The sequence below is a fragment of the Gorilla gorilla genome, chromosome 2, assembly GCF_029281585.2.
Source record: "Gorilla gorilla gorilla isolate KB3781 chromosome 2, NHGRI_mGorGor1-v2.1_pri, whole genome shotgun sequence".
Classification (NCBI taxonomy): domain Eukaryota; kingdom Metazoa; phylum Chordata; class Mammalia; order Primates; family Hominidae; genus Gorilla; species Gorilla gorilla.
The window spans coordinates 80,112,319-80,125,975 of record NC_086017.1 but is presented as its reverse complement, the minus strand read 5'-3'; the positions used below and the strand labels follow the sequence as shown (position 1 = coordinate 80,125,975).

At 38.7% G+C, this 13,657-nt stretch overlaps 1 protein-coding gene across 2 annotated transcripts in view; it reads left to right on the top strand.

Moving 5' to 3' along the window:
• MDFIC2 (MyoD family inhibitor domain containing 2) overlaps positions 1-13,657 on the top strand; it is a 115,783-nt gene that overhangs the window by 69,660 nt on the left and 32,466 nt on the right. The window contains exon 3 of one of the 2 annotated variants that reach the window (XM_063703904.1): positions 4,967-5,005. The exons of the other annotated variant lie outside the window; for it this stretch is intronic. Within the exon in view, the coding sequence (XP_063559974.1) occupies positions 4,967-5,005 (39 nt within the window). The remainder of the gene's footprint in view (positions 1-4,966; positions 5,006-13,657) is intronic. 2 annotated transcript variants of the gene reach the window in all.

The window sequence follows — 13,657 nt, the reverse complement described above, 5'->3', positions numbered from 1 at the left end:
CCAAACCCCTCCCTGGCACAGATGGCCAAGACATTTGCTTTTTCAAATACTCCATATTTCCACAGCCACCCACCAGACAAAAATTAGATTACCAATGCTTGTGTAAACTTTCCAAGCTCTGACACAATAAGATTCCAGGAAATGTACATGCACAGCTAAAAGCAGCATTATACATAATGCACTGTAATTCCAACAGACAAGTTGCTATCTTCGATAGATATACACATTTTTCATGCCAAACACATGAACGTCAATACATTTTTCTCAAGTTAAAATGGAAACCATTTAACAGATATAATGGGCACAATGAATTTCATTTTGCATTACTAATGCAGCAGAGAAGGAGGGAAGTTTTGGAAAGGATTGCAATGAGGCCAAGAACAACAGGAAACAACTTAGAAGCTATCATGCTTGTCCAAGTAACTGCCCCAAAGGATGGTCATGGGACCTATGGGCCACTGAGATTTCATATTCTCAATTATCTAATTCCACAAAAAGAAATTTTCCACAAATGGGAAAAAAGTTTAAAAACTGACAAAATCATAGCTGTGTTTTTGCAAAAAGATCAAGAGGATGTCACTATGTGTTTTTCCCACCATTTCCAAAGAGATGTTATCAGAGCCAACTTGATTTTAGGGGAGATTAATTGGAGGCATATGAATGAAATGATGTGTCATATAAAAAAGGTTGGAAAGATACTCCAGAAGCCCAATCCCCAGCCTCTGCTTTTACCAGTAGAAATACATATCCTCCAAGACTCCTTTTCATCCCTATTATACATATGTCACAATAGCAGTACACATCATTGGCCCTTACCCTTACGAGGAAATTGCCTCTAGTCTTTCTGGAATCAGAGATAGTGTAGTCAGCCATTGCACACAGAAGAACTGTGTTGGTGCCACCTACTAGGATTAGATAATAAACTCTAAGGGCCTAAACAAATGCTATTATACAGTTTAGAATGAAACTTTTGAGCACAGGTTATTGGACTCTGGCAAACCTTTGTTCTAAGCCCATCTCTACTACTTACACACTGTGTGAGCTTGAGCAAATCACTTCATCAGAGTTTCAGTTTCTCCATTTGTAAAATAGGTATAATATTTTCAACATTAATGGTTTTTAGGAAGGATTAAATGGACTCATGTGTGTGAGACATTAGACGCCTTAGTAGCCGCAATGTTTAGGAACAGCAGGACATGATTGAACACTCTGGCCCTATTTGGTTAAAGTATTTGCTTCCACCACTTTCTGACTCTGTGAACATGGGTCAGGTACTTAGTATCATTAAATTTCAACTTCCTTACCTCTAAAATGAGAAAAATACTAACAAGAATACCTTTAGCAATGTTATGAGGATTCAAGTGTGATAATAAAAATAAAGGGCTTAACAATTCCTACCATACCTCCCATTACATTTTAGCCCTAATAATTCTTTTCATCATATTTACAAATGAGATATAAACTTTTTTAGGGTTAGTCACCAAAATGACTGGTGAAAACATCTCAAAATATAAATGCATATACAAAGACAGATTTTGAAAGAAAACAATTGGAGAAGCATAGCACATTCTTCATCATGTTTATCATGAGTTCCAGCAATAATTTGCCTTTTGATTTTATGTTTGCCTCCAGTATATAAAGACACACCTCTAAAGAGTGGAGTTTTAAAGTAGAAATATGACAATATTTATGAAGACCCGTTCTAGCAATTCTTCCAGAATATCTCAACTCCCAGGAACTGATAAATTTATCAGCCCATATATCATTTATGGTACCCCATCCATGAACAGAAGTCAGTGTCACCGCAGTCACATCACAGGCTAAAAACACTGTGACAGTAAATTGGTTACAAGGTGTAAAAATGGGTGGACACAAAAAAATGAATATCCTTGACTGTGAAAGGCCAAGATGAGCTAGTAAGCTATTAACTTGGCTCATTTATCAAATGATGAATCAACTTTTATAAGAAATATTCAGTGTTTTCATACTGCTTATCAAGTATCCTAATTCTGTCATCTTATGGGCCTATATTACTGAAATTTTCAGAACACCACTTAATATCTTAATTATTAAATTACAGTGATGTGCCCTGGCGTATGAAAATAACTCAGACTTGTGGCTTGTTTCTGTCTTCTCGTGCAGAATAAACTAGGGGTTTCTGAAATGCTCCATGTTTAGCCAGGTGAAAAATAAACCAGATTGGTACTATAGTCAGCAATAGAAAGATAAACAAATTAAGTACTTATAATTGACGCTGAAGGAATGAAAGAATTCACACTTTCTTAGAGCTATTATTTCAGACAGTCTGGTGTCAGAATTAAAAGCCAACCAGTGCATCTGTTTATATTGCCAAGGATTTTCACAGTAAGAAGGGCTAGGAAACACATATTTTTTAATTAGGGTCCAAATTCCAAAGAACACCAAAAAATAGTATGTCAAAAATATATGTTCTTATGATTTTTATTGTCCAATGTCTAAACAAAGACAAAAAACCACATAGCTCACTTCTACTTCACAAACACAAATGGAGAGATTAAAAAAAAAAAAAGTAATTCTGTCGCTTTGGCCACAGACTTTTTTTTTTTTTTTTTGGTTATTCTGCTTGTTTCTGGCTTAGCTACTGTTTTTTTTCCCCAAGATGAGATAATATAGGAAAAGCTGATTAAGGAAACTTTGTTCACATAGAAAGTTCACCAGGATGGCTCTGTTACCAAGCCTTAAAAGTTGAATTACAATGGTTATCTAAAATGACCATTTTACACTTTAAAATACATCTCTTATTTTAAAAATTTCCATTAACTCCTTGCTTATCTTGAGCTTCTAGTTAAAGAAATGTCCTGTGTAAAATCCATACTGATGTATTGAGCACTGAAGCACTCAAAACTATCATTAACCTATTTTCACTTCTCATCAGCAAAATTAGAATATTAGGTATTTTCTTCCATTTCAAAGCTTACTCCTTTGGTCAGTGAAAGAAATACAATACACACACAAAAAAAGTAATATTTTGTCCACAAGAGTAAATAGACTTCATTGTCTCATTTATTTATTCAACAAATATTCATTGATGATCTATCTGCCAGACGCTGGACTCACTATTGGGAAATACTGAGTTGAACGAGACGTCACTGTATTTAGCATATAATCATAACATAGGGCGATATGATCTCCTACAGGAAAAATACAGGGCTCTGGGGAAGCACTTACCAGGAGAGAAATGATGAAATAGACTTGAGAGATGATCGGCCCTCATTCCCCTTGTTTGACCAAAGAGGAAACTGAGGTCTAGAAATGTTAAGCTTCAGAATCACAGAGCTCTTTAGTGAAAATGAAACTGGAATTTATGTGTCTCTAAATTCAAATTTTATACTCTCTTTATAGTAATGTACTCCCTAGAAAGTGATTGGCTTTGTTTTCCTCCAAAACAATAATGATCAAACCATGAACTTCAAGACAGTTGATTAAAGTTGGAAATGCTCTGTTTGGGAACAGAGTCAATATCCAACCTAATTGCATAACATCCTGAATGGTGGAGAAGCCTTGAGAACTCAGACAGCTGGGGTCTAATCTTCCATTTCTATACCTAATAGCTAGGGTAAGACTTGGACCTTGGGCAAGAATGAAACTCTGAAAACCATTTGATTTTTTAAAACAATCTTTGAAATCAAGATAACAATATCTACAAGATACAGGTAAATTTCATGACATAGTTGAACTGAGTAGGTACTCAACATAACATACGTAAATTCCTAGCCCCACTTTTCACTATTGCAAATTGAATAGAACTGATGAAAGACCAGTTCAGCAGAAACCACATCTCAGTTTCTTTATTCCTTTCCATTCATTTTAGCATAAGATTCAGCCTCCAATTTTAAGCCATTTTTGCAGATCATTTTTGGCATACCTTCACAAAATTAAACATTTCCACTCTGTGAATATTTTAGGAGTTAGAAAGCAGAGATTAAACAATTAGATTTAGAGAATTTAATCAGCATGCATCCTCTAAAAAGAGATGGGAAGAAAATAGAGTCAGAAGAAATATATAAAATTAATTAAACCTCCTATGCAATTCTGTGAGTCTCTTTCCATTACAGGTCATAGAAACCTAACCAGTTTAGATAAAGAGGGAATTTGTAGACTCACATATCTAGGATGTCCAGATGGAGACAAGCTTCAGGAGCAACTAAATATGGGGACCCAAACAATACATTTGGAATTTGTCCCTGTGGTTAAAGTGCCCTGCCTTTACTTTCTTTTCTTGGCCCCCTTTTGGGGGTTTATTCTCAGATAGACTTTTTTTTCTTTTTTGAGACAAGTGCTCACTCTCATCCAGGCTGGAGTACAGTGGTGTGATCATGGCTCATTGCAGCCTTCACCACCCAGGCTTAATAGATCTCCTACATCTGCTTTCCAAGTAGCTGAGACCACACGCATGCATCACCATACCTGGCTAATTATTTATTTATTTATTTTGTAGAGATGGGATTTCTACATGTTGCCAGGCTAGTCTTGAACTCCTGGGCTCAAATGATCCTCTTGCCTCAGCCTCCCCAAAATGTTGGAGTTACAGGTGTGAGCCACGATGCCCAGCCTCAGATAGACTTTTTACACATGGCAGAAAAATGGCTCTGTCTATCCAAAGCCCAAATAGTGTTTACACCTTACATAGAAGGAGAGAACTGTTACTCCCAGTATGCTAATTTCAAGTGTCAGGGAACGCCTGGATTGGTGCTATGTGAGTCTCACAACCATCCTAGAACAAGCTGCTGTGGCTAGGAGATAGAGGACTCTGGCTATCATATGTCTGTGTGAGGAGCAGGAGAGGGCAAGCCATTTCCACTCAAGGTATAAAGAATACGTTCTTCACTATAAAGTACAGTTCTCTTTCCTGAAAAAGGGATCCTGGACAGGCAAAAAAAAAAAAAAAAGATACCACTCAATTAGTTTCTTTTCCCTTCTCTTTTAGGATTATCCACCTCAATTCTAAATCCTCTTGGAGATCCTGGTAAGTTCATCCTCCTTTCTTTGTGGTAGCTTCCTATAGTGATTAAGGGGCACTTTCAGTGCAATATTTAAGGAAAAATACTCTGCCTTTGTCCATGCCCACAATATGGCTGCCATGGCACCGGCATACAAATCATAACACATGCACATTATTCAAAGCTCATTGAGGTATGTTTCACCTTGGAGTTGCTTATAATCTGTGTGTATACATGTTAGATAACAAAAGGTTAACAATCTTTTCCCTATTTAGGCAATACATGGATTCCAAGTTTACTATATGTAGGACACTAGGTTTAGCTCTGTGGGAGTATAAAAACATTAGAGTCTGTCCTTGAATGATTGAGGAAGAAGAGTAAGAGGTGTAAGTCATCAATTTTAGCATAGCATGATGGACAGAACATGGAGTTAACATTTGAGCTGAGTTTTGGAGGATAAGCAGACGTTTCACTGAAAGGAATCGGAAAAGAAAGGCATGCACAAAGAGGTCAAGATAGAAAAGTCTGAAATGTGCTTTTTTATTTGGTTAAAAGATCACACATATGAGAAGGATGGGAAATAAACATAGCAAGGTAGTGTTTAAGCATTCATTAATAGAGGTCTGTCTATATTGTGGTGTATCCGTACTGGAGAATATGATGCAGTAATTCTTTAGGATGAGGAAGATCTAAATGAGCACACCTCCAGGATACACTAACAAAGGGAAAAATATAGCTTCCTATTAATAAATACAGCTTGCCCCCTTTACATTAAGTAAAAATCAGATATGCAAATGTTCGAGAATGAATGCAAAAGATCTGGAAAAGCTTTATCCCAAACTGATAATAGGAACCAAATAAATTTGTCAAAGAGCAGTGAGAATGGGGCAAGCTGCAGTAATGAAGTGGAGATGTTGCCTTGACATTGACACATCTGTGTTGCTTAAGCTACGATTTTTCACAATAGAAACTTACCTACATGTTACTTGCTTAATAAAGAAATATTTTTTACATAAATAAAGGTTTTCTGCTAGGCGCAGTGGCTGTTACCTGAAATCCTAACACCTTGGGAGGCTGAGGCAGGGAGAATCACTTGAGGCCAGGACTTTGAGACCAGCCTGGGAAACATACAAAGACCCCATTCCTACAAAAAAAGTTTTAATTAGCCAGGCATGGTGGCATGCACCAGTGGTCCCAGCTACTCAGGAGGCTGAGGCAGGAGGATCGCTTGAACCTGGGAGGTTGAGACTGCAGTGAGCCATGATTGTGCCACTGCACTCCAGCCTGGGTGACAGAGTGAGACCCTGTCTCAGAAAAAAAAAGTTTTCTAGTAAAACAAGGGTCAATTTACAGGCCCCAAAAGGAGTATGGACTTTAAAAAATTAATATTATAATTATTTTTGGTTGTCAATGTGGAGGTTGCTAATACATTAAGGCTTACACATTAGTAAGAAGAATGTGTTGCAAGTGGGAATATCTTAAGGCTAATAAACAAATAGGCAGGTAGAACTCTTTAGAGGCCATTCCAAATATAAATGTATAATAAAATACATAAAATATACAAGAAGTGAATATATATGAGTGAATAATATGGATTAAGGGGAGATAATCATTCTTTTTTAAGTGCAGGGAGTTTAAAGTCTCAAAGTGATGTCTCTGGAAAAGTTATTTTGGGAAGTGTCTAAAAGACAACACATCTGGATCTGTAGATCACAAGGGGCCAAGTCGATTTTAGTTTGGATTTAGCAGTCATCTATGCGAAGGAGAGAGTTGAAGAATGAATAAGGTCAACAGGTCATTAGAGAATAAGTTAGGTTAGCAAGGGAAAGAGTGAAGAGAGCTAAAGCCAAGGTCGTGGGAAAGATTATTCATTAAGAGAAGTAGAATAATGCATTTGCTCATTCATTCACTGCTAGTATTTTTCAAGCACCTTGTGACAAATCCTGTGCAGGTTTTGAAGACAGAATCATGATGGTGGGAAAAATGGTGTGGTGACTGCCCATAGGATGCTTATGTCCACTGAACCACTAATATGAACATTTAATGAACATGTATTGTCTTTGCTGTGGCATTTAAGTAGCACATCAACCTTTGAAACAATGCTATAATTATTTCTTTTCTACGGATAAAGAAATGAGGCTTAGTGACGAGGGATAATTTGTCCTAAGTCATACAGCAATAAATTGTCAGTGGCCTGATTTGAATGCCAACTTTGTCTGCCACCAGAACCCTTACACATTGTGCAGACTAACATATTCAAGAGTGGACAGCAAAGGGGTCGTAGAGAAACCTCTAAAATAGGAGAAAAACCAGGATTCTACATTAAAGAAGACAAGGACAGAGCCATGAGCCTGACTGACCATGTGTCAAGGATGGAAACTGATTAAAGATCATTGATTTGGTGATTAGAGCCATGTATTCATGTGTTTAACATTCATTCAACAATTATTTATTAAGCACCTAGCATGTATTATCACATGAGCTTTGAAAGGTCAGTTTAATTTGCGAGGAGACGGAAGCCAATTGTGAGGGATTAAGGAGTGAGTGGGTGATGAAATAGTATGTATTAAGGACTACCCAGAGGAATTTGACGATGGAAAAAATAGTGCACAAAGGATTTATAGGCTCTAGTACACCTAAGAATGCATCCAGAGGGAGGAAGCAGTCAGTAGAGTAAGACTGAAGATGCAAGGAAAGAGAATGACGGTTGATGAAGACACATCTTTTGTGGATGGTAAAAGAGATAGGGATGTAAACCCCTCATGCAAAGGTTCACCTTTAAAAGACAGAGGGCCCCTTCTTCTCCAATAGAGGTTGGAAAAAAATATAAAGGAACAAGGACATTCTGCAGCAAAGTGCAATCATAGGAAAATGTGCTGATAAAATCTCTTTGGGGCAGAGGTTCTCAAGCCTGGCTACACATTAGAATCATCTTCACAGTTGCCAAAAATCGTGATGCCCAGACTGCACTCCAGACCAAATAAATCAGGAAACCGTGAGGTTTCTCCAGGCTGAAGATGTCCAAGGCAGCGTTTAAAAAGTGACAGGCAAGATTTGAATAAGTGAGAAGAAGAGGAGGCATTCCATGAGATGACATCTTAAGCAGCACCAATTAAAAAATTAATTTGCTTAAAACGAAGCAAGGAAGAAGTGAGGGACGAAATAGAAAAGTTGGTCTGTGAGTAGATCACAAAGATTTCAAATTGCTGCAAAGTAGATGTATGTGTGTCCATTATTTGTGACCATAGCTCTATTAAGCACCAGAAACTTTTTTTTTTTTTTTTTGAGCCAGGGTCTTACTTGGTCACCCAGGCTGGAGTACAGTGGCCTAGTCATGGCTCACTGCAGCCTCGACTTCCCAAGCTCAAGTGATCCTTCCACCTCAGCCTCCCAAGTAGCTGGGACTACAGGTGCATGCCACCATGCCTGGCTGATTTTTCTATTTTTTGTAGAGATGGGGTTTTGTAACGTTGCCCAGGCTGGTCTCAAACTCCTGGGCTCAAGAAATCCACCTACCTCAGCTTCCCAAAGTGCTAGGATTACAGGCATGAGCCACTGTGCCTAGCCTAGCACTGGAATTTTATCAGTACTGTTTGCTTTTTATCCCAAACCTCATCAGAGTGCCTAGCATATAGTAGAAGTTCAATAAACATGAGTTGACTAAATAGCTTAATAAATAAACAAATGTATTTTTTAGGTGTCAACCCAGCCCTCTAAGTGTCTAGAATACTTGAAAAGTGGAATTGTCTCATACTCAATCCTTAGTCATTCATTGTAAGTAGTTGTCCACATCCCACTCAGATATTTCTGGGTCTCATTAGATATGACTCCAGTCTTTTTATTCTTAATGTGTGTATCAGAATTTTATTAAAGTTTGTCAAAAATGAGAAAACAATGGGCAAGGCACACACCTATCACATGACTCAGCATTTTACTCCTAGAGTTTTAGCCAAGAGAAATATCCACACAAAAACTTGCACAGGAATTTTCATAGCAGCTTTATTTGTAACAGCCAACAACTGAAAACAATACAAATATCCTTCAATTGGGTGGATAGATAAACTGAATTAAGGTATATTCGTGCAACTAAATATTACTCAGCTAAAAAAAATTGTTTAGATATGCAACAATCTGAATAACTTTCAAAATAATTATGCTGTGTGAAATCTTGACCAAAAAAAGGTACAAACTGAGTGATTCAGTTTACATGAAATTTTAGAAGTTGAGTCAATCTGTAGTAAGAAGAATGGGTCGGAGGTTGCCTACTGAAGGAAGTAGAGGGATGGATGGATTACAAAAGGACATAGGGAAACTCTGGCAGAGGGTATGACGGAAATGTTTTCGTTGTTTTGATTGTGGGGATGGCTTCATGGTGCACACATATGTCAAAAGTCATCAAATGTTATGCTTTAAAGCCTTGTCAATTATTGTATGTAATATATCTTAAATCTATAAAAAGGTTTTAAACAGCAAACAACGAAAAGGGAAGCTTTATCATCAAAATGCCAGCTGGCAAGTGATTTAAAATGAGATATTAGATATCTGTATTGTGAACTGTGTCACTTGCTTACTGTCACGGGTCATTATTCCACGCTGAAATCTTGCTCCTGTCATCTTGCTGCACTCATATCTCCCTCAAACATCACCAGGGCCACCCACTCCACAGATTTCAGCTTGTATCTTTTGTGGAGCAGTTTAATTATGACTCTTTCCTACACTAGGGTTTTGGGAGACCTCGCTTTTAGTACCCAAACTCTGAGACTCTGTTGCCCAGGCTGGAATGCAGTGGTGGGATCTTGGCTCACTGCAAACTCTGCCTCCCAGGTTTAAGCGATTCTTGTGCCTCAGCCTCCCAATTAGCTGAGACCACAGGCGCATGCCACCATGTCCGGCTAATTTTTGTATTTTCAGTAGAGACTGTTTTTCACCATGTTAACCAGGCTGGTCTTGAACTTCTGGCCTCAACAGATCTGCCTCCCTTGGCCTTCCAAAGCGCTGGGATTACTGGTGTGAACCCCAACGCCTAGCATAGGGCTTCAAACTTTCATAGGCACTTATGATTTTAGAAATGGTAAGATTTTTTTCCTTCTTTCTGTACAAAGGAATCACCCTGGGAAGACAAGCAGAAAATCTCCAACCCAGTAAGAAGTCAGTCCCTGTGATGGAATAAATATTTATTATTGGTAAAAACAATACATATTTACATTATTATTGTGACTAATTACCTCTCTTGTTGAGGGGTTTCAGGAATGATGTCTTCATCCTAAGCACTTTGGGAGGCTGAGGCGGGCGGATCACGAGCTCAGGAGATTGAGACCATCCTGGCCGACACAGTGAAACCCTGTCTCTATCAAAAATACAAAAAATAGCCAGGTGTGCTGGCGGGCGCCTGTAATCCCAGCTGCTCAGGAGACTGAGGCAGGAGAATCGCTTGAACCTGGGAGTCGGAGTTTGCAGTGAGCCAAGATTGCCACTGCACTGCAGCCTGGCGACAGAGCGAGACTCCATCTCAAGAAAAAAAAAAACTAGGAACATCATCATTGTGTCCAGCCACATGAGTGTGAATATTGTGGGCATTCGACACATGTGCACTGATCATGAGGATAAAGGTTGAAGATGAGACACTTGCTGGGATTCTCTACCTTATAATAACAGTAGTAATAATAGCTACTTGGTGTGTCCAAAGCTGTTGAAAAGCATTAACATTTCACATGGTGCACATCCTCACAGAGCAGATCAATATTTATTCTTCCAAGTGTGTCGAGTGTACGGTTGGGGCACCTCGAGGTGAAAACATCTCGCTGCCAGTGTCACCGTGTCAGCCTCAGCACTTGGAAAGCACATCTCCCAGTTCATTATGTCAGAATAACAAAGTGACCCTCAGCAGTTGAATATACTTATTAATGGCTAAGGGGAAGAAGGGTGGAAGGAGCAGACAATAACGCTTTGGGGGCTCCGAACACTAAACAACTGTCAAGAATACACGACTGTTATTTGGTGTAGCATCAGCTCTGGAAGGGAAAAATAGACACACATGCACACATCACAGCAGGCCTGTTTAGTAGCTTCCAGATGAGAATTTATTTTTGTGACTCCTGGTCCAAGTAATTTCATTGCCACCTAATTAGTAGGGGCAAGGGGGCAGTAGTGGGACTGGCTTTTGTCCCATTTCTTCTCTCCTTGTCCCATTTCTTCTCTCCGTGTATCTGTCTCTCTGCGTGTGTGGCTTTCTTCCCTTCTCTCTCTCTCCTTAGCGTGTGTTTCCCTGATTAAGCAAATCAGCCTTAATTGGTAACTAACCAGGGAAGGACACCCCAGCCTGTTCTCCAAGCCCATTAAGGGGTAATCATCCAGCACAACTAACAAGTCACTCAGACCAGAATTTTGGAATTTGGCTCTTTTGTTCTGTCAGTTTGAAGAGTACGCGGCACGTGTGATGCAATTTAGAAGGGAGCTCTTTTAGAGCTTTCACTCAGGAAGGCGTTGGGAGCTCTGGGGGTAGAGCTTAGCTCAGAAAAAGAGAAAAAACGCAAGTTTGCGTTGACAGCTTGATCCCAGAGAGAGATGGCGGGCTGCTTGTCTAGCAGGTCCTCTGGGTGTGGAAAAGGCAGGGGCAGGAGCCTCGTCTTAAGCGAACGTGTGCCGCCAATGTTAAAGGAACTATTCCCTTCCTTGAGCATGGCTAGCTGTTTGCCACTGCTGTTTCCTTCAATAAAACCTCTTTGCACTTGCTGACTGGAGCCTGTCAGGCAATAATATTTTTCACGTACATGTACGAAAATGCCCTAGTGTGTTTTTAATACATTTACAATTGATAACAATAGAGCTGTTATGTCAGGAATGGTAGAAAAGCATTTGTTGCAAATGCAGAGCGATGGTAAGACACGATGTTCCAGGGCTGCTAGGCCCTGGAGGGTCAGTGCAGCATCCTGGAGCAGGGAATCACTGCGAAATGGGATCAGGTTGTGGTCTTTTCATCCAAATTGAAAAGTGGAAGTTTGCCTTTTCAACAGAGCTGGGTTTGTTAAGATTCTCTTTTCTGACTTGGGAGGAAGATAGTAACACAGCAGGTGCGGCGTGGGCATGAACATCCTTAGATTTGAAGACGTATTTGGACCTTGGTCTCACCATGAAGCATTGCCTTTAAAACTCAAGGAGGGTGAAGGCATGGGATGAATTCTTCCACAGACAAACCACCACTTACAGAGGAATCCACCAAAGAAACCTAGAATTGATTATCAAATTACCGTTTGCTGTCATTGCAGCTCAACTTTTTTTGTTGTTGTTAAATTAAACCAGTTTTTAAATAATAAACAATAAGTAGACAACTTCTGCCAGTAATTTCAAGAGAGAGTTCCATTATTCAAACATCTATTTGGCTAGGATTGCAAAACTGTATATATATATATATGATTCATCTCGAATTTGTCTAATGTAACAATAATTTCATAGAGGTTTTGAGATCCAAGTAAAAGTTCTAGTGGTCAAAAAATAAGCGTTTGACACCAGCCCTCAAATATATACAGATTTTTATGAAAGGATATCCTGGTGAAAAAAATTTCTATTGCTATGCAGTGAAATTTCGTTGCAGTGAAATGAATCTCCTATGTTTGTCTACAGAATGAAGGGAACTGCATTGGGTGGTGTTAAACTATGTTTAATTTCTTAAAAGGGCATTCACTGACCAATGTAAATTATGGTATCTACCAGTCAGAGACAATGTGCTGTTAAATGGATGGCTCTGGTGTCTGATAGCATGGATTTCAATTTCGGCCCGACCATGTTTAATTCTATAATCTTAAGTAAATATTTCCAACTCCCTGAGCTCAATTTCTTAACCATTTTAATGGGGATGGCAGCAATAGCATCTAAGACATAGCACTTACAATTTGATAAAATTAGATAATAATATACTTTGTACAAATCTTAGAATTCAATAAATATTAAATATTTGTATCATTATAATTCCATAATAAATACCCCAAAATATTCTTGATTAATTCACATATAAGTTGTATCCCAAATTAACATGTTATTAGCTAGGCTGATTGACAGTAGCTGTTACAAATATTGACCCCCAAATTTTAGTATCCAAATTTAATAAAAGTGAATTCTTGGCCACCAAAATCTCAATGCAGATAGATATCCCTAGGTTGCTTTCCACCATGTGGTGACTCAGGGATCCAGGCTTTTTCTATTTTGTGGCTCTGTCATTTTTAGGGGCTCATCAGAGTTGTCTACCGTATTTTCTGTTTTCAGATGGCCAATAAGTAGAGAATAAAACGTGAAGAATCATATGATACATTTTAGAGGCCTAACATGCAAGGGAGGTACATCATTTCTGCCCATGTCCCTTCAGCCAGAACTATTTGTAGGTCCTGCTGAGATGGAAGAAAACCAGAAAAATATAGTTTAACCGTGTGCCCAGAAAAAGGAAGCAAGTTCTGCTATGTAGCATCTAGCTAGTCTCTGTCACCAACATAAATCTTTATGAGCTACAGAGAGGGTAATTAAAATGATCTTCTTTAGCCATATTTGAAGGATCGGATATACCAGCATATGCAAATAAGGATCATTCTGAATACAGAATATTACTAATATATGCACTGACATGGTTGCCCACTAAATTCTTTCACACACTCACCCTCCTCGGCTATCTCTGGAATTTTCTCTTGCTT